This window comes from Terrapene carolina, unplaced genomic scaffold (assembly GCF_002925995.2).
Source record: "Terrapene carolina triunguis isolate 2854851 unplaced genomic scaffold, T_m_triunguis-2.0 Scaffold66, whole genome shotgun sequence".
Lineage (NCBI taxonomy): Eukaryota > Metazoa > Chordata > Testudines > Emydidae > Terrapene > Terrapene triunguis.
In genome coordinates this window covers 17,517,064-17,539,122 of record NW_020664417.1, presented here as the reverse complement: position 1 = coordinate 17,539,122, position 22,059 = coordinate 17,517,064, and the positions used below count along the sequence as shown (strand labels likewise).

At 39.7% G+C, this 22,059-nt stretch overlaps 1 protein-coding gene across 5 annotated transcripts in view; it reads right to left on the bottom strand.

The window, feature by feature from the left end:
* Window positions 1–22,059, bottom strand: part of GAB1 (GRB2 associated binding protein 1) — a 136,609-nt gene that overhangs the window by 40,826 nt on the left and 73,724 nt on the right. For all 5 annotated transcript variants that reach the window (XM_024208541.3, XM_024208543.3, XM_024208544.3 and 2 more), the window contains exons 2-3: window positions 14,441–14,735; window positions 1,578–1,791 (exon numbers count right to left, since the gene is read on the bottom strand). In XM_024208541.3, coding sequence (XP_024064309.1) covers window positions 1,578–1,791; window positions 14,441–14,735 — 509 coding nt within the window. The remainder of the gene's footprint in view (window positions 1–1,577; window positions 1,792–14,440; window positions 14,736–22,059) is intronic.

The following is a 22,059-nucleotide window of genomic DNA, read 5'->3' as shown; positions in this document are numbered from 1 at the left end:
ACTGGAGGAGAGCAGGCTTATTTGCCTGCCCTAAATAAGGTATTTTGGGAGTTGGCTGCAATCAGCAACAAGAAGACTAAGAAATACTCCTCTGGTCCCAGGACCATTTTACCTTACTCTGCGGTGCTCCAGAATGCATGGCACAGCAACACGGAAACCTGGCAGACAGTCACATCATTGACAAGGTATTGCTCTAAGTGAATGTGTGGAAGACTCAGCAAAAACACTTTCATAGACCTCTGCTTAGCCTTTAAATATGCCCCTTTGCAATCAAGAGAATAATGAGCAAGCTTCTCTAGAAATACACAAGGGACCATTATTTTAAATTGTTACAGCAAAGCATCTCTGCTTGAGAGGTTTCTAATGTTTTCCAAGGACCATTCTGAGAAACAAAGCAATAATTCCTGGATATTTACCACTACATATTACATCCTCCTATACAGGCAGCATTACATTTCCATTTAAAATGAGAAGCAGCGGTTACTTGGGTACATCAGTTACCAGAGCTGCTCAGGTTTTTTTATATATTCTAAAATACTTGCCAGTTTTCCTACTCTTTAGGAGAGAGAACAGGGTGGGTAAATCTATTTAATATTAAATTGGACATAATTAGATCATACTAATTTTTCTATATTATTCAAAACACACTAACAGTTCACAAAACTCAGGATGCAGAGACTGGATGGTTCAAGATAAATTGTCTCTCATCACAAGATCTCTTGTTTGAATTTGATCCAGGTCAGTAATATCCAAAAACTTATCATCTGAGGGCTGCTTGATAGCCTGTGTTAAATGAGTTGGTGATCTCAGTACAGGTCCGAGTTGATTTTTATCCCTATCACCGAGCCACCACTATAACTGTTAGTAATTTGGCTTCCTTGATAGTAGTCATGGTAGAAGTACAAGGTACTAAAAAGGCCACCTCTCCATCCTAGAGCTGGCTTGAGACACAATGGAGAGTGGTGAGAAGAAGGATCCATCTTTGCTATCCAAGTTGCACCTAATTCCCAAGATATACAGAAATATTTGGTCTCCGGGACTATTAGTCTGGTAGATTTTATCAGCAAATATTTTAAATAATTTAGAAAAACAAACAAACAAACAAACAACGAAACAAAGACGCTGGCTCTGATGCTACCATTTCATATTATTAAAACAAGAAATTCAAGCACAAAACATAGGGAGAAGAGCAGAAGTGATAGGGTAAAGCAGTGGCCTCAAACTTTTTTACTGGCAACCCCTTTCACATCGCAAGCCTAAGTGCGACCCCCCCCCCCAAAATACATTAAACACACTTTTTTATATATTTAACACCATTATAAATGCTGGAGGCAAGCAGGGTTTGGGGTGGAGGTTGACAGCTCACGACCCCCCTTGTAATGACCTCGCGACCCCGAGGGGTCCCGATCCCCAGTTTGAGAACCCCTGGGGTAAAGAATCAAGACTGGTGCATTTGACTGCTGAATGACTTCAACAAAAAACAATTATGTAATATACCGAAATGCTCTGCAGGAATAACCATCTTTGGTCTATACAAATGAAACGACTACTGCAAAAAAATGAAAACACCTATTTACCTCGTAGGTTCAGGCTTCTTGCTTTGACAATTTATTAGCAATAGGTAATCCTGAGGATCTTCTTGGCTAGATGAGGACTCCAGAGGTGGGATGTTAATTAGTTGATATGGAGGAGGTAGGGATGATTCTGCTTGTACAGATGGTGGTGAAGTGTTGACTGCTAATGGTAATTCAGCAGATGCTGGTAAAGAACTGCCAAGTGGCTTCACAGCATCTATGACATAAAAGCACATAGATGTTAATCGCTCTTTTCATAGTTTATTGTGCTCTTTAAACTTTATGATGTCATCAGAAGGTAAACAACATTAATTTTAACATGACAGTGTGCAGATTTAAGCCAATTTCAGCATCACAATAATTTCTGACTCAAAAACAGGTCTGTAGGATATTCGAAAAATATTTCTAAACAAAACTGTATATGGAAGATAATTTTGTCTGATTTGATGTACAAATCTTATGCGTGGAAGAGGATCTCCTTCATTCTAGGCCATTCAAAAATGCCTTGGGACCCTGTTATTCTTCAGTTTTTTCCAGATGTCATCATTCGCCTGACTGTCCCTTCGAAACTAGAGGTTTTGTCTTGTAACATGATTTTTCACCCACTTTTCTGGTCACAAGCAAAACAAAGATGCTGACTGGTACCATGCAACAATTAAGCAGACAAATCTGTTGTTTTAAAACAACAATCAAGCGCTCACAGGTTAAAATTCTGTTATGGCTGCATGATTCCGCATTTTATACTGTGTTCAATGTATTTTTCCTTGATCCCAGTCACTTTGGTATTTGATACTAGAAAACTAGGCAAAACTGAAAAGAAGCAGGAAAAAATGAACAAAACAAACAAAAAGGCTTTGCTCCTATGGAACATTCAACTGTTGCCTACAAGATTCTGTGAGATGTGCTAGATTCTAAAAGAAGACTTTCTATTGCTATCCAATCCTGACCTGCTACACCTCTTATTATTGTGCTGCAACGTTAGATCCAGGTGGGTCTTTTGTTGTCCCATCTCTCCGCTTTATAATTCTTTTCCCCCTTCCATTTGTGAATAGTCTTTTCTTGCCAAATTTAATTCTTTGGTTTCTCCAGAAACACACACACACACACCATTTTGTCTGGTAGTCTAAAACTGCTAGCAGCATCAGATAGCAATAAACCTTTAACCCTTTTATTCTGTTTTTAAATTAAACTGCTTCATTTCCTTAAATTATTGAACCATCCTTAATTTATGTATTGTTAAACGACAAGACTCTGCAAGTGCAATTTGCACATCTTGCCAACAGTATCTGACTATTAGCATTGTTCTAATTAATTCACTACCCTACAATGCAACCGATCCATTAACCTTGCAGCGACCTACAAGGCTAACCCACAAAACTAAGCAGCTTAATAAAGGGATGTTCCCAAAATGATGATGATGTGTTCAATGATAATTCTGAATAAGGTTCAACTTCTAAGGAATTTTAAAAAAAGGGAATATGACATGATCATTTCCTGTTTAGAAACTGCAAAGACTTTATATGAACAGATTTTAGTTTTCCACATTTCACAATGCAATGAACATCTTAATTCCCTGATGTTTGTATTAAAATGACAACTGCAAAATTCTCTTCATTCCCAAGACATGTTGGAGTGGACCGGCAGGGTCTAGACAATCTCTGGGGTCCTGACAAGAGGAGGATTGAGGGGAACATAAGGTGCAGGCTCAGCTGCTCCAGAGCCTTCCCTTCTCCTTCCTTCATGACAGCTCAGAATGCACACAGACAACATGTTTGTGCAGAGGAGAAGGAGGAGAGGTTGCTCCTTCAGTAGCCAGGCTTGTGGGATGGTGGCTGAGAAGAGAGGCGATGGACTCTGTGGCCCCCCTTTTTACCCTTGCTGTATATAAAACCCTCATAGACATGAGCTAGGATCTTTTTGTACACAGGTAGTGCAGTAATCACACACAAGAAAATCCAGTATGATGTCCCTGAACTTTACAGGGAAGACGGACATGTCTAGTAGACACAGAGACAGATGTGCGATCAGCAGAACCTAGCAGGTTGACAGAAGGCAGATACCAGCAGCGTGTGTGTGGGTGCAGCCAAGCTACTCTCAGTGCTAGTGCAGGTAATAGGTTCCAAGTGACCAGCTCCAAGAAGAAAACACGAGTAAGAAGTCTGGGAGATGACTGGTGGACACTATTTAACTGGAGGAAGAAGAGGAGTCTTTAAATCTTTGTGAACTGAGGGACCTTTCACATGTACTCTCATTCCCCCTTGCAGGGGAATGGCAAGAGAATTCAGAAATGGGCTGAATCCTTGAGATTAGAATGAAAGGGGCCAACCATAAATGTTTATTTGGCCATTTAACACCACACTGGACTCAAATATATGCTTGGTATTTGGGGTGGGTGGAGTGCTAAACCATTAATATCTTCAACTTATGAACCTCTGCTGTGAAATCTATCCTGATGTGGATGCGTGGCATGCTCTAGTGCATCCCCAATCGTTATTTTAAACCAATGTATGATTTAAACAGTGATTGAGTTACTCTGAAACAAAAGTTTTAGTTCGGCTGAAAATTAGTTTTTCTTCATCTTAAGGGTACTTCTAATTTGCCTTGTATGAGTTTAGTATTGTTAATAATTGTTTTCAGTACTGATAAAGTAAACAATGTTTTAATTTCGTATTTTTAAACACTCAAAAAATCTCTTTAGCCATTTAATATACTTTGGAACCTGATGTTCAAGGTTTAGCCTAGCAGCTTACTATGATTTTAATGAGCTTTAATAATGATCTTGGTTCATTTTGAATGAACAGATTAGTCCATCTGCACGCTAATAAAAAAAACCATTCAAAATCTTTTGGTTTGTTCCCAGAGCTCAGACACCAGAGCTGCTCTGAAATAACTGTGAATTGGAAAAGCATTCAGTGTAGTTATCATACACATGAGCACAACAAGTATCCCATTTCACTTAGAATTCCTGTATTCAGTACAGCTAGAACAAGCAGCTTTTTAAACTGGACAAGTTGGGGGGGGGGTTATTTTTATTTTTTCGCTGGTTGGTAACAGTGGACAGATGTGTCACCCAGTTGAGTGTCAGTCTGGTCAATATAAAGCTGGGTATAAGAGCAAAGTTACACACAAAGTAGTTATGAAAATTAAACAATGGTTAAAAGGACATTTTGCAACCAAGAATAATGAAAGGCTTTCCCTCATCCTTTTGGTTATTTACAATGTTGCTGATGTCTGCACACCGAGAATAATTTAGAAGGTTTGAATGCCTTTTTTATGTATGAACTAAATTATTTGATATAGTGTACTTTGCAAATGAGTACAGTAGAACTTTCCACCACTTTTTTGAAATATGTAATACTTATGTAAAGTGTTTGCATAATGTGAGCAGAATATAAAAGGTTATGAGAGCCTTTATAAAAATATTGATTTAATAAAATGTCAATCGTGCTGATTTAGAGTATGAGAAAGCATTCTTCATAGGATGTAGGTAGAACTACTGGAAAGTAAAAATGGGATTTTCCCATAGTAAGCATGAATCAGCAACAGATAAGCCATTGCCTGGCTCTACAATTCTTAGAGATGAGTCATTCAATCCAGTTACTACTATGTAGATATTCTAATTAAAATGATTTAAAGACAAATTATTAACCTTGAACAACTCCAACACAAACTATGGAGATGGAGTCATATGAGAGCCTACATAGACAGAGCAACAGAGAGTCCTGTGGCACCTTTAAGACTAACAGATGTATTGGAGCATAAGCTTTCGTGGGTGAATGCCCACTTCAACAGATGCATGTCTGATACATAGACAGAGTACACACTGCTACAGAAAACAAGAATTTGTGGTGGCGTATGCACGTGTACACACACACCTCTCCACGCACCCTAGAATGCAGTATGCAAAAGGAAAAATGAATGTCAAATAATCTCAAAGTACTAAGACACTTCACTAAATCACTTATCTTTCAAAGAACTAATATTTTATAATAAGGGAAATCATTTCTGCAGTATTATTCTAATATAATATAAATCACATCCTGACACACAGGATGCTTTAGCTTCTCTATCTCACCCCAACACCAATTTCTCCCTCTCCTCTTGCACTAGTTTTCTAGGTCTGTTTTCAAATCAAGGACATCATCTTTAATAAAAGTCTCAGTCAAAAAACCTGTATAAATATAAACTGAGTCACCCACTCACCCTTGGAGGTTTTCAGCTCCCTTACATAAACTATCAATATATGAGTCAAGACAGTAAATATAGCATCCATGAAATACAGCCTATATTTACATACTCTTCTGTGAAGAGTGTAATACAGAGATGGCCGGGATTTTTCCAGTGAGACAATTTCAGTGAACTTCCAACAAAATACAAGCAGGATTCCACTGGAAACCTACCTGCTTTCTTGCCAGCTCCCCTGGCAGGCTGCTAAGGAGCCTGCACTTCCAGGGGCCACACCTCTAGGGAAGTCTCACCACATGAACTTCCCCAGACTTCCAGGCTCCCTGCCATGGAGCTGGGAGCCTGAAAATTTGAAGAACCCAGGTTCAATCTGGAGCTGTCAGGGCTTCTAGGCTCCTTGCCATGGAACTGGCAACCTAGTAAACTTCGGAGCCACAGCTGAGCTGGGAGTTGCAGAGCTTGGGTGCCCAGGATCAATTCTGTTTAGAAATATTTGAAATTAAACATTTGGATTATTTCCAAACAAATATTTTTCCAGTTTTTCCCACCAGGGGAAATTCTAAATTTATACTTGGTTCTGAAACAGAACAACTTTTTTCAGATTTTCACAATTTCCCACATAGTAGAAACTCTGCCTTTCAATCAGCTCTAGTGTAGGATCATAAAAGAAAACAAAATCTTTACATTATTGACTTTTTAATGACTAATTTTGAAGAACTGTACATTTCAAAAGCTTATTTTGTTTTTTCAGTCTCATCAAGTTACATTTAGTCCTCTTTTTCAAAAGAATTTAGCAGTTGTCTATTTTATGTTTAGGAGAGTCCGGTCTACTGTGAAACACCTATAACTGTGACTGACAGCCCTTAAGTTTATATCGTGTTATAGTTAACATTTCTGACTTTCAGTGTTTACTTTTTCTCAAATTCGGTGTTCATATTATGCAAACTGTGAATAATTTCATGCTGCATTTTTGGCTATCCATTTAAGTAAAAAAAGAAAAATAGCAAAGCATTTTAGTTTAAAATTTCTCCTCTTTCTCTCAACTCAGAGAAGGCACTCTCACAAAACACAAGATAAGGTATAACCATTAGCCTTCTTCCTCCCTATATCGTTTATTTAAGTTAAAAACACAATACAACTGAAAAGTTGCACGGGGAAATATGGTTACATTTGGAGTTAAGGAGAAGTTTAATGGGGTTTGGCACTAAGTGTGTATGTGTTTTGTTTTAAAGGAAGTCACAAAATGAGTGAAATGTTGAAAATTGTTGATGTGTTATTCAGTTAAAACCTTCAACCCTCGTTTTCTGTTTGTTTGTTTTAAAATCACAATTAAGAATGAGGAAAAGTGATTTACAGATCAGTCTTCATCTCAAATAAATATTTTAATTGGTTACTTTTATTGCTATTGTTTTTAAAATGGTGTTATAGTGTAAAAGACTTAAGAACAGGACATGGAGGATGACTGGCTTTGCTGTATTGAGTATTATTAAAATACAATAATAATGCAATGTAACTTTAATGCCGAGAACTGAAGCATACAATGCAAGAGTCTCTGTATGGCACAAGTTCATGTCATATGAACTTATAAATTTCCTTTCTGCTGGATGAGAGAATTTGGATTTTTATTTATTTATTTTGCTTGTTTTTACTACATCTTTTCTGAGAGGAGACAACCAAAGCAGGACACAATTTGTAAGATAAGGACACAACAGACTCCTATAACGCCAATTAACCTTTTCCTACATTATTCTCTATGCACTCCTTAATACCTTCCAACATAAATAGTTACTTTTCTTTTCTAAACATTATATTGAGCAGACATCTTTACCGAGACCAGTTTCTAGACTAGAAGATCCTTCTTGGGATTCCCTGAGCAAAGGAGATGTGGGGGTGGGGGGGGTGGGAAGACATGCAGGCTTACTTTTCTTTTCCTTTACTAAAATGGGCTTCAGCTTTCCTTTCCAAAGACAGGTTGCTTCAGTCATAGGGCAGGTTTGCCATCTACTGCTGCATCTCCCACTGGAATCCAGATATCTAGATCCAACTATGTTTCGGGTGTCTGAGACAGATACTTTTACTGCTGCTAATGTCTCAAAGGATCCCATGACTTGATGCCCAACAGTTTCTAAATCAACTTTTCTTCCATTTAAAAAAATCCTTTTATTTAAGGTGAGTTTAGTGCACATGAGAGGAAATCCAATTGATAAGATTGGAAAATGAAGTCAATCAGTAAAGATTTTAAATAATTTCTCCTGAGGAAAAGAAATCAGCTAAGTTATAGACATTCTTCCATATGTCAGATTCATATTTGCTCAGTAGGATGTGTATTTGGCAATAAAGGTTAGCCAATCAACAGATATCCTGCATTTTGGCAGGAAGTTAGACTAGATGACCCTTCCGGTCCCGTCTAATCCTGTGGTTCTATGATAAACCTTTTCAGACTAGATTCTAAGTAGTGTATTTCTGGGACTTATTTTTAGCCACTGCAGCCTCCTCCAAAATACCTGTAATTAGGCTATGAGAAATGTTGTACTCTACTCTCTCCAATCTCTCCATCTGGCCATCGCCTTGTCTCTTTCAGCATCACACATTTGCTCTCTTCCTCTTGCCCTATACCTAGCCTTTCTGAGATTCCCACTCCATCAATGTCAATGACTTCTCATTTGCTCTCATCCCTCTCCTCTCTTCCATGGTATGGTTGGTAATTGTCTCCATGCTTCACTTTCATCTATCCTGGACTCCTTCGCCCCTCTCTCTGCTATCGCCAGGTCTGCCTTGCCAGTCCTGGCTCAGCCTAACTATCTACTTTCTCTGTTCCTGCTCCTATGCTGCTGAACATCTCTGACAGAACTGCTGTGACCAAGCTGACATCCCCCACTACAAATTTGTTCTCTCCTCCTTCAATTCTGCCAAGTTTCTAACCTAACTAAGCAACTTTACTTTTCCACTTTAATTGAATCCCATGTCTGCAATCCTAGCCATGTTCTTTTACTATCTTTGACTCCCTCCTCAAACCCCCTCCCACTCCCTTATCTTTCTCCTCAACTCTCACTCTCCTCCAGTTATTTCCCTTCACAATACAAACATGCTTTAGTTTCTCATCTTAAAAACCCCACATGTCTCTCTAAATACTATCCTATCGCCCTATACCCTTCATCTCTAAGTTCATTAAACACACTGCCAATAGTCACTGTCTGGAGTTCCTCTCCTCCAGTTCTACCCTAGATCCTCTGTAACCTGGCTTCTGCCACTTGCACTCCATTGGAAATGCTTTCACCAAAAAGTCTATAACAGTCTATTCCTAGCCAAAGCTCAGAACCATCCTCATCCTCTTTGACCTGTCCGTTGCCTTCATAACCATCAACCATGTTCTTCTTGATATCTTGTCCTCCCCCATGACCTCCATGACTCTGTCCTCTCCTGGTTCTCCTCCTACCTCTCTAATTACTCCTTCGGTGTGTCAGAGGATCCTCCTTATCCCCCTCCAGCTTTTCGGGGGGGAGGGGGTCCACCAAACACCATCCCACAGTCGCTTTCTTTTCTCCCTCTACACATTGTCCCCGGGGAATCTTAGAATAGAATAATAGAATATCAGGGTTGGAAGAGACCTCAGGAGGTCATCTAGTCCAATCCCCTGCTCAAAGCAGGACCAACCCCAACTAAATCATCCCAGCCAGGGCTTTGTCAAGCCAGGCCTAAAAAACCTCTAAGGGTGGAGATTCCACCACTTCCCTAGGTAACCCATTCCAGTGCTTCACCACCCTCCTAGTGAAATAGTGTTTCCTAATATCCAACCTAAACCTCTCCCACTGCAACTTGAGACAATTGCTTTTTGTTCTGTCATCTGCCACCACTGAGAACAACCTAGCTCCATCCTCTTTGGAACCCCACTTCAGGTAGCTGAAGGCTGCTATCAAATCCCCCCTCACTCTTCTCTTCTGCAGAATAAATAACCCCAGCTCCCTCAGCCTCTCCTCGTAAATCATGTGCCCCAGCCCCCTAATCATTTTCGTTGCCCTCCGCTGGACTCTCTCCAATTTGTCCACATCCCTTCTGTAGTGGGGGGACCAAAACTGGACGCAATACTCCAGGTGTGGCCTCACCAGTCCCAGATAGAGGGGAATAATCACTTCCCTCGATCTGCTGACAATGCTCCTACTAATGCAGCCCAATATGCCGTTGGCCTTCTTGGCAACAAGGGCACACTGCTGACTCAGATCCAGCTTCTTGCCCACTGTAATTCCCAGGTCCTTTTCCGCAGAACTGCTGCTTAACCAGTTGGTCCTCAGCCTGTAGCAGTTCATGGGATTCTTCCTTCCTAAGTGCAGGACTCTGCACTTGTCCTTGTTGAACATCATCAGATTTCTTTTGGCCCAATCCTCCAATTTGTCTAGGTTACTCTGGACCCTATTCCTACCCTCCAGCGTACCTACCTCTCCCCCCAGTTTAGTGTCATCTGCGAACTTGTTGAGCATGCAATTCATCCCATCATTAATAAAGATGTTGAACAAAACCGGCCCCAGGACCGACCCCTGGGGCACTCCACTTGATACCGGCTGCCAACTAGACATCAAGCCATTGATCACTACCCGTTGAGCCCGACAATCTAGCCAGCTTTCTGTCCCCCTTCTAGTCCATTCATCCAATCCATACTTCCGTATCAAAAGCTTTGCTAAAGTCAAGATATATCACATCCACCACTTTCTCCATATCCACAGAGCCACTTATCTCATCATAGAAGGCAATCAGGTTGGTCAGGCATGACTTGCCCTTGGTGGATCCATGTTGACTGTTCCTGATCACCTTCCTCTCCTCCCAATGCTTCAAAATGGATTCCTTGAGGACATGCTCCATGATTTTACCAGGGACTGAAGTGAGGCTGACTTGTCTGTAGTTCCCCGGGTTCTCTTTCTTCCCTTTTTAAATATGGGCACTATATTTGCCTTTTTCCAATTGTCCGGGACCTCCCCTGATCGCCACGAATTTTCAAAGATAATGGCCAATGGCTCTGCAATCAGATCAGCCAATTCCCTCAGCACCCTTGGATGCATTAGATCTGGACCCATGGACTTGTGCTTGTCCATCTTGCCTGCCAACACAAATTCTACTGCTATCTCTATGCTGATGACTCACAGATCTACCTCTTTATTACAGACCTGTCTTCTTATGTTCAAATTATAATCACAGCTGGTTTCTGTAACAACTCCTTGTGGACATACAGCAATCAGCTTACAATCAAGATGGACAAAACAGAGCTCTTACTCCTTTCTCTATCACTGGACAACACCAGCATTGTTCCGGTGACTCCTCTCTTTACATCCCTCCACTGGCTCCCCCATTCTCTATGGCATCACGCATAAGCTGCTTGTCTTCACTTTCAAGGTCCTTCATGACCTATCCCCACCTATCATTGCTTATGTGCCATTAAGATGTCAACTCCTGCCTCCAATCAGCCAAAGATGCCAGCCTCCAGTGTCCACTGGTTAAATTTTCAAACAAACATTTTTGTTGTTTCTCCCATGCTGCCCCTTATGTGGGAGGAGCTCCCCATAAACATCTGCAAAGCTCCCTCATTCTCCTCCTTCAAATCCCTCCCTTTGCTGTGATGCCTACAAAAATCTTGATAACAATTAGGCTGCAGGAGTGCTGAGACCATGCCCACCATGCTGACTAGTACTATCTCACTGTTTCCTTGTTGTCTTTTGTCTTATTGTAAATTCTGCAAGAAAGGGACTGGTTTTGCTCTGTTTGTATAGCACCTAGCAGAATGGGGTTCTGATCCATGACTGGGGCTCTTAGGTATTAACCAACTACAAAAATAGATAACAACAACATCATCATCTGAGGCTGCCTGCCACTGTGGAAGTAGATACAACTGGAAGGAACTTCAGGGCATTCCCTTGAGGCTGGTGACTGATTGTCCCCACCTAGCTGCAAGCAACCTTAAGTACCTAATCATAATGCATCTGTGAACCTTAACATGATGAAGTAAATCCTATAACCTGCAGAAGATTTAAATCAAAAACAAATTGTACAAAACTGAAAGGCAACAGAAGAAAGTAAAATTGCTATTTCGTACAGAATGATTTAGTGAATCTTGAAAAAAGTTCCTTTGTGCGTGAAATAGAACTTTGATTCCTTTGAAGAAACATGATCAGCATTTCTGGAAAATATAATTTAAATGCTATGAAAAAAACAACCAAGATCTATGGGGGAGGGGGGATATACACTATACCCTTTTTCTGTTCTTTTTCTCCTATTTTCTTTCTCCTCCACTTCTTTTCCTTTATTCTTGCTACATTTATTTAGCTGAATAGGCTGATGAACGTACTGTTTGTATGTAGTATGACAATTCTTTTTCTCTAAAGCTCTGATTCATATACAAGTTTAACTTTAATGCCTATAAATTAAAGGTAACCTGCATTTTCATTTTTATTATTTTTTACTTCAAAATAGTTAAAATACACATAGTACTTTTTCTGCTGAACACGTGTGTGTTGAAAGATACAGTATAAAGTTTTACAGAAAAGTAACTAAAATAAACCCTTATGCATTACCACTTCCCATTTTCATTTTAGATAGATATTACCTATTATAGAATCCTGGAAATTAGCACTTTATTGCTTTCATCTGAAGATGGGGTAGAAAGTAACAATAAACACCCACCAATCTGTTTCTGTTAATTACAAGGAATAATTATTTAAGGTTGTTAGGCAACTTGAATATCTATTTCTTGGTAACTCCAGACTCACCAGGAATCCAAAATAACTGAAAGTAGATGTAAACTCTATCTTGAAAACTAAATCCCTGTAAAAGAAATTTGTCCTACAATATATTGTGCTGTACTGTACTGCTTCCTTAACTCTGCTCTCAGAAATCTGCACAGATTCAACAACTTGTGACATTGATGATTCAGGAACATGAATCAATCTGCTCATTGTCCAAATAACAAAGTGAAGTTATTGTAATTTTCCGAAATGAATGGTGACAATGTGCATAAATCATTTCTGCTTGGAAGGCCTACGCTGGAACACCACATAGAAACACTCCTGTGCAAGTCAAAGGGAAAAAAAGAAAGAAAATAACAGCCTGCCAGCACCACAGATATTCCAGTAAAGCTACCAGATAGCATAGAAGGAGCAACATAGTGATCAACTGAGATAATCCTTCCCCTCCCACCACCAGAACAATATTTCCCCCACCCCCAAATTAATCTTCAAAATACAAAAACAAAACAACAACAACAAAAATCACATTCTCATGATGAGGCAGCCTATTGGCAGCACAACATACTACTGGCCTGACCCAGCCCCCCTTCAAGTCAAGGGAGTTGATTTGAAGAGGAGCAGACAAAAGCAAAGCCTTCCCTCAACCCTTAATCTAGCAAGGGCTGGTAATGGAGCGAATCACATAGTATCAAGTCCTTCAGCCAATCTGGGGAAGGATATAAGTCATGCTATAGGAAAGTAGTAACATTGGTATACTTTTTATTTTCTGAAGGAAGAGGAAGGTTTGACAGTACACAGATGTAATTTATCCTCTATTTAACATCCCAAAATAATCTATACATTAGCTGGGATAAAAATGTAACTAGTGTATATGATTTGAAGCTACTCTTTAATATGTGGATGCAGAGACACGTACCTTGTAAAAATCAGATCCTGAAAATGCATGTGGATGAACAGTTGCTGATTTTCCAAGCTATTTAAATTTTGCACTTAGGCAATGCAGGCCAAGGTTACATCCATAAAACATGCAACAGTACCTTATTCCGAACTAGGAAAGCTATGTATGAAATTTGAAGTATGAAGAAATTATGTTTGTAGAAAACTGATCCAGGACTATCAAGCCTTAGAATCCAAATGAGGATCTAGTCTATTTCTCCCTTCCCCAGCAAACACAACATGCACACACACAAAAAAACCTCTTACCAAAAAGCTCTACCCTAATTCCATATTAGTGTCTGGAGTAAATGATTCAATATAGTTCCTATAAACCTCTCTATATATACATCCATATAGGCTAGCACGTGCAGAGCTGGGAGAAATTTTTTTTTTTTTTTTTTTTCTGAAAAATGCTGATTTGGCTCGACTGAAACAATACAGATGGATTTCGGCTAATTGCTTGGTATAAAGAAAAAAAATTGGAAATGTTGGATCAGTTCATTTAAGCATTTCTGAAACAAAACACTTCAATATTTCATTTCAGAATTTTTCTCCATGTTCTTTTTAAAACCATTGAAAAAAAACCCTCAAAATCAAATGAAGTGTTTTTCAGTTTGGCTAGAGGCAGAGCCAGCATAGAGGCTGAGAGGCAATGAGGGCAGAGCTGGCTGCAGGCGGAGCAGAGCTGCGACCAGTGTGAGGCTGGGTGGCGCTCCCTCCCTACCTCCCCTGGGGGCTGGCCTGGGACCCGCCGCATGCCCCCCTGAACGCTCCTCCGTGCCCCCTTAGGGGGGCACGCCCCTTGGGGACCACTGCACTAGTCATAAAAATAAACAACCCCTACAGATCTCATTGTCCCATTTATTTCATTTAAATAGTAAAACAGCTACATATCTGATGCATATATCTGCATATAATGCATTTTCTCTTTGTTATAAAAATAGCTATTGATCTTTAAATACTTCTTTGTAAGGTGACATAACAGTGTTGCTCAGGAAAAAAAAATGCTAAATTTACCTTCTTCCGTAGGGTTGAACCCACAGATGTCGCAAATACAGCGAACCCACTTATTCATCTCCTCCTCGCTATCTGCCACCAAGTAGAAAACTCTGTCGATAGTGTTGATATCAAAAATATAACTGTTTTCGAACTCTTTTTTGTTAAATGTCAATCCCGCATCCACTTGTTGACACAAGTTTAAGTCAATAATACGAATAGGTTTTTTGGTATGGTCATTTTTGTAGTACTCCAACACATCCGGATCTCCTGTTAGACGGCCACTGCGAAGCACAAACCACCTCCTCTTCCATGCCTAAGAAGTAAGGGGAAAAAGGGAAACATTAATATAAGAGTGATGTTATTTTAAAGAAAAAAAAAAAGGAAAAAAAGGTTGAATACAATGCAATAAATATTTCAAATTGTTTCCAAAAAACCTAAACGGAGGAGAATCAGGTTGCAAACTGGTGGCAGTGACCTTTTTAAAAAAAATATTTCCTTTTATATTTAAGACTTTGCTCAAGAGAATAAGTTTCAAAAATAAGATGATATTTGCCAAATGGGAAAGGATGAATCCAATTAAGGAAAAGAAAGAAAAAAAAAAAAAAAAAAACTTCCAAAGAAAATTTAAACAGCCCCAAGGAAGGAAAAGAAACAACCTATATTTTTAGGTACTTAAGAGTGTCCTCTTAATTTCATGCTGTTTTATCTTCAATAGTTACTTGCTTTCATAGCACACATAATGCTCATTCATACATGCACGTTTCTCTGAATCTTGTGAATAAAGTAGGTTAATCAAATGGTAGTATTTTAAGATAGCTACTCTTGTAGAAAGAGAGCTACTTTATTAGCTGGCAACACTTTACAGCACTGTAAGTTATTGGATTTTCTCCTTTAAACTTAAAAAACCCATTTAATTATGTTCATGAATATATATATTTGCTGAGTCCAGGCTCTTTGACTCCTACACCAACCCCAACTACTTTATCAGTGCCTTAGGGCTACGGACATTCAGTTTAATTTAGAACAGTGTTTCCCAAATGGTGGGTCCTGATCCACCAGTGGGTTGCGGGAAGAGTGTAGGTGGGTTGATTGTCACTGCTCCCCCATGTCACTCTCCACGAGCCCCAGAAGCACTCCTCCTATCAGGGCCACAGGGGAAGTGGGGGAAAGGGGTTGTTTGCCCCAGGCCACACATTTGAGAGGTCCACCAACCAAGTGACATTGCAACTTGCACATGAAGTCACGGCACTGCCCAGGTTTGCCTGGCTACCCCTCCATCATGATAGGAAGTAGGCTGGTCCAAACCTAAGTAGTGCTGCAACCCCATCCACCAGGTCACAATGCCCAGAGCAGGGAGCCAGGCCCATCCTTGCAGGACAGAAGCTGCTGCAGCAGGGTGAGTGCGGGGCAGGCCCACTCTTGAACACCCCCACCACTGAGGTCTCTCCAGCCAGCTGGGGCTGCAGATGCGAGCAGGACTGGGAGAGTGAGAGCAAGGGGACTAGGCGGAGCTGAGCAACAGGCTTGGGAGCTGGGCCAGGGATGCTCTCCTCATCTTGATGCAGGTGAAAACTTGGACTGTGAGGCCCCCTTGCTGGGAGGGGGATCTGTACTGTTTGGGGTCTGTTTCAATTAGGCTCCACAGACACAAGGATTTTTGAGAGGCCAGTTCTCTCCCAGGACAGAGACTCGTCACTGGAGGGCTGTTTTGTGTTTTCCTTTGCTGTAGCATGTCTTCCACTCTCACTTAAAGGCGTGACCTCCTCAAATTACAGGGGTGTAGCAGGAGCCCTGTCAGAGCTCTCTATCTACAAGAGGGGACAGGGCTGGGAGAGGAGAGGTGCTAGCAGTGCAGAAAGCACGGGAGTTTATGTTTTTCTTTCATGTTTGAATTTTTAAAAAGTTAAAAAATAGTGAACAGTAGTTTATATTTTACACACACAAAATTATCATCATGCAATGGCGTCTCCCCAAAAAGACAAAAAGCAGTTGGTGGGTCACCTTAGTAAAAAGTTTGGGAACCACAGATTTAGAGCAGCCCTCAGAACATGCTAATTCATGCCGGGGAACCACACTTTGCACACAGTTGGTTCAGGACTGCAGAATGCCTAAGTTACCTTTGCACTCTCCTCCTAACCCCCATTCAGCTCCTTAGCTGTAACTAGGGATATGGGTCACTATATCTTAGGGAGAGGAAGCCTCCACAAATATGATCTAGTCCTGCTTTAATTAAGGTGCTCAGATATCGGGGCAACAGATATAGCATAAGAACCTAGACAGATGGTCTTCTTTTAGGAGTAAGAACTCATTGCCTTTACACTGAGTTAAGGTTGCAGGATCAGGCCCACAGCCATGGAAGGAATAAACTCTTTATCTCTACCGCTTTTTTTCCTACTTATAAGTCAAAGTGTGAGCTCAAAGAAAGTGAATGGGATGGCTCTAGCAAACTCTCCTCCATACCAAAAACTCTCTTCCCCTTGCCAAAATGATTTGTTTTAAAGTTTGCATTTAGGTTGTTTAAACAAGTATAAAAATCCATCACATAAAAAAATCCATTCATATTTTCTACAGAGTACACAGTGACAGGAAGACAGACTACCACACTAACAAGAGGTGAAAAGGAAGTGTTGAGACTTGTAGTGTCCTTTACATATCCATATGCATCTGTCAACCTCTGGGATCAAAACTTTCTCAGACTGGACTTATGGAACCAGCTGTGGAGCAGAAAACAACTCATGCTGGTTCCTGAGAAGTGTAAATGTAACCTATTACCTCAAACTAAGTGGGGGGGAAGATACTGGGGCCTGGGAATCAAAACTGTGCTGCCATCTTATAGCTCTGGCTCAGAACCAGCATAGTCAGCTTTTCAGTGGGTGCTCACAAACAACTCATTGTCAAGCGTGGATGCCTTTTTTGGTATCAAGCTGAAGCTACTATGGAAAGATAATACAGAAATTAGGGAAGGGGGAAAATGCCAGACATTTAAACTGGAATTTGTGGCATATTCAGTAGCCACCATGTACTAAAATCATCTGAGTTTGAAAGAAGACTTTTATACTCGCAATTCTATACAAATAATCATACTTTTTGTGCTCATTATCATATATATTCCGCCTTAAAATGCAGAATTATACAATTCAAGTCAGTTCTCAAGTCACCTTTCTCACTATGTTAGCAAGTTAGTGAGCGGGATAACTAACTTGCTAACGTAGTGAGAACAACAAAGTACAAGAATTAAAACTGACAGAAAAAAACAAATGAAACACCTTAAGTAGATGCTATGTATTAAAATGTGTAAAATTCCAGAATTGATATGCAATGTGCTATACTGCTCTGAAAATATGACAAATTTTATGCTGCTTTCTGCATCTCTATCAAGCCAGAAAAACAACAGCTTAGATACTAGCGTAACAGGAGCCTTAGATATTTTCCATACAGAAAGCCTCCAAGGTTGATAATTAATTGATAATTAGTTCTGAAAAACATACTGCAAGCTGCAACTATTTCAGAAACTGGAATTATCCTCTATGTCTTTGCTTTTTAAAAATCTCATCTGAAGAAATAATCTCTAAAAACCCCAACATACTTGCCTAAAGATTTATGCAACACAAATCGTTTGGTACAAATGAAATTTGCCTAGCTTGGGAGTTTCTGTCTAGTTCTGTGTTAAGGGGTAAAACTTGTTCATATTATCACTAATAAAGGCCCTATTCAACATTAAAGAGTGAAATATGACTTTTACTCCAATTTCATAAATTAATCTAAACAGAACTTGTTTTCAGCCTTAATGCTACAAAATACCAACTATTAAGTACTTAAAACACGGAGTTTAGCCTACCACCTGCTACTATTTTTTTTGAAAAATTTTTGCATAGTGAATATGTGAATGTTTATTTCAGTCACATAATGAGTCACTCACTGAAACTGGCACAGATTAAACTCAAAAACAAAAGCAATTCCATAAACTACACATTAATAAGGCAGATACAAAGGTTCTCTGGGTTACAGTACAAAGCACAATTTAGCAGCAGAATAAAGCCTGAAGCTAGACAAGAGAACTGACATCAGAACCCTTGCTAATCATAGTACAAAAGCTTCTCTATGTTTTGTGAAAGTGCAAAATGAGCCCACATAAATCACTCTTTGTTATCTGAAAATATCTAGGATTCTTAAAGCTTGTTCTATTTTTAACATTTCAGTCTTTGTCGCCCTAGTGAAAGCTGTATACTGCCTCACTGAGCCAACAAGAATACTGACTAACAACTAATGAAGAGAGCTTCTTCAATAACTGCTTTCCCAAACTAAGTCTCTGAAAGGGGCTGTGGGGAGGTGAGAGCGAGAGAGAGAATAACTGTTTATATAAATGTATCCTTCTTTATTATTTTTTTCCCTTTGGGTATTTTTGTTTGAAGAATGTTTATCGTATTTTACAGCTGTACAATCTGTAACATGCATTGTATCCTACAAAACTACTACAAATATAAAATTGGGTTATGCCACAATGAAATTACAGAAAAAACCCAAGCTTTGTCTCTTCAATTATTTAATCAACAATACACTCTAAACAATGTGACTTTGCTTGCATTGATAAAAGTGATTCAGATGCAGCTGAACTTCTATTGGAAAACAGTTGAGAAAAATAAGCAACCCTACAGTGTGATTTGTTTTAAAACTCACTTTTCCAAATCCTAACCAATACTGGTATGAGACAGACGTTAGATATTTTAGGGGGGAAATGATATTCCTTCCCTAGGATTATCTAATTTATTTTTAATGCAAAATATGTTTATTTACATTGCATGTCTGGTTCCAACACACTGCCTGCAGATTAGGTATTTATCAAGTATAGTTTTTTTTTTTTAAGTATTAAAATCATAGGAAGTACATCAAATAACAGGGTGATATAATTCAGCAGTCTTTCTAAACTTTTAAATATAATTACAACAAAACAAAATTATGGAGATAAAGTAGGTTTTTAAAAGTAGTCTAAGATGTGATAAGTTGCCATGTAGCTACTAAAGACCTGGGCACACTCAGAGAGTTATAACCAAAGAATACTAAAGTTGAGTATTTTTTTTTAACACAATGGAGGAAGAGAAGAAAACACTTTTTTATTTTATCTGTTGCACATTTTATGTAAAGTGAGTACTGCTGGTTTAAAAGCAAGCAATTCAGCCATGCCACAGTATCAGGAAAATTGGAAGACAGCATCACTTAGGGCTTCTCTACACTTACAAGGCTGCAGTGGCACAGCTGCATTGCTGTAGCGCTTCAGTGACAACGCTGCCTACCTATGCCGATGGGCGGGATTCTCCCATTGGTGTAGGTACTACACTTCCCCAAGAGGCAACAGCTGTGTTGACAGGAGGGCTTCTCCCATCAACACAGTGCTGTCTACCTGTCTACACCAGGAGCTAGGTCAGTATAACTGCGTCCCTCGAGGGTGGGAGGCGGGGGGGATTTCCCACACCCCGAGTGATGTATTTGTAGCGACACAAGTTAGAAGTTTGGATATGCAGCTTCATTTTCCTGATGCATCTCCCCTGTCCCTATTTTTTTTTAAATGTAATTTTTAAATAAAACATGGCAACGGAGAATAAAACCTCCACAAATATCCAGGTATAAACATCTTAAACAGTAATTGTGAAAGGTGGATTGTCAAGACCTTAAATTATCTCAAAATTGTACTTTTTAGTAATAATGCTGAGAGAGTAAACAAATTTATGAAAAACAAGTAAAGTAAATGTGAAGTGAGGAAAATACTGGATGCATTACTACTTTCTTTAAAGTACTTAAGACTTGTTTTCCAGGAAGCACCATCTTTTCTAACTGAGCAAAATAAGGAAAAAACAGTCTCAGTGGAAGTTTCCACTCTACTGGCTATCATCCTGATCATCTGTTCCGAATACACACAAGGCTAAATTTCCTGTTTTCAAACTATTGTCACCATTTTCTAGTCTTGTGCTGCTAGTTCTAACTTTAGCTTTGTTAAATAAACAAAAGAAAACATTGAAAATAAAGCAGAACAATACCTCCATGCATATTTACTGCAAGCAAAATGTCAGAATTTATATTTAATCATTTGAACTAAAATAAATAAATCAATACTAAACTATTCATTAAAGCATCAAAGAAAAGGCAAAAATTAAAAGAAACTTATCTTATCACTGTGAAAGGATCTCTCTCGTTTTAACAAGCCTAAAACTACAAGTTCATCATTTTTACATGCACTTTAATTTTGCACTGCATTCCTTAAGTCCCATCTATGTTAGGAGTCTAACTGTGCTAACAGGCGAGCTGGCCAAAACTCAAGATTTCCAGTTCCTGGGAAATTCTGATATTTATTAAGTTTAGTTTAGTTCTGATTTGGAAAGACACCAAAATTTTCCCACAAACCAGAAATTTCACACACACACACAAAAAATAATTTTGGAAACACTGGCATATAGTGTTTCTGAAACAAAATATGATCCTCAGAATCCCACAGCTGCTGACTGAAACTAAGAAGAATCATGCCAATTTTAATCAAGTGCTTCCAGGACTCCCAAGGTATGTGACTCTAGGCAACTGGCCTGGGATGCCAGGGCTTCCAGACTCTCAGGCCAGTTGGCTCCCAAGGCTGGAAGCCCGAAAGCCCTGAGAACATCCTGTGCTTCCAGGCTGCTGGATCCACAGCAGGCATCCCCAGACCCAACCAACTCTAGCAAACAGGTCTATAACTCTGTCATCTGATCCACATCCACACTCTCCTTCTCAAAAATCATGGGGTTGCATAGGACTCTGGCCCTTCCTCTATACATTTACTTACCTATATACCCCAGACCCCCAATCTCAGCACCTCCTAAACATTAATGCATTTCTCCTCACACACTCCTGTGTGATAGGGAAATATTATCATCCTCATACAAATGGGGAATTGACTCAGAGAGACTAAAAGATTTATCCAAAGTCATGCAGAAAGCTTGTAGCAGAACAAGGAAACTAACCCAAATCTCCTGAATCCCAGGCCACGCTCTAACCACAAGGCCACCCTTTCTCTTCTTAGTCTATATAATATTTCTGGGCAATCTTGCCCACTTACAACCTTCAAACTATCATGATTTTGCTAATCACTTGCAAGTTTACCTTACCACTCCTGACTTGTCCCCATCTGTTTCAATTCTACATCTCGACCTGCCTATCCAACATCATCTCTTCCTGGAGGTCTTGTCAGCAAGAAATGTAATGTGGTCATAAATGAGCTTTTGGTCTGCCCTCCCTTGACCTCTCCATTACTGCAGAAGACAGCACCCTTGTCCCTATCACTCATGTTCATAATCCGGGGGATGGGTGCCTTTTCCTTGCCCTGCCCATCTAGGTGGTTTTCAAATTTTGCTGCTCCTTCCTCCACAATGTTTTCAAAATACAGTCGCTCCTTTCTGTCCATACCACTCTAGTTCCAAGTGCTCACCTCCTTCTGTCTTGTCTCCCACACACACACCCCTCCTATCACACCTATTCAAAAATGCAGCTGCTAATATAGTCTCGTCCTTACCACCACTCTGACCACATCACTCCCCTCCTTGAATTCCTCAACTGGCTTCCCTTTTCAACACAAGTTTAAGCTTCTTGTCCCTAATTTTAAGGCCTTTTCATCT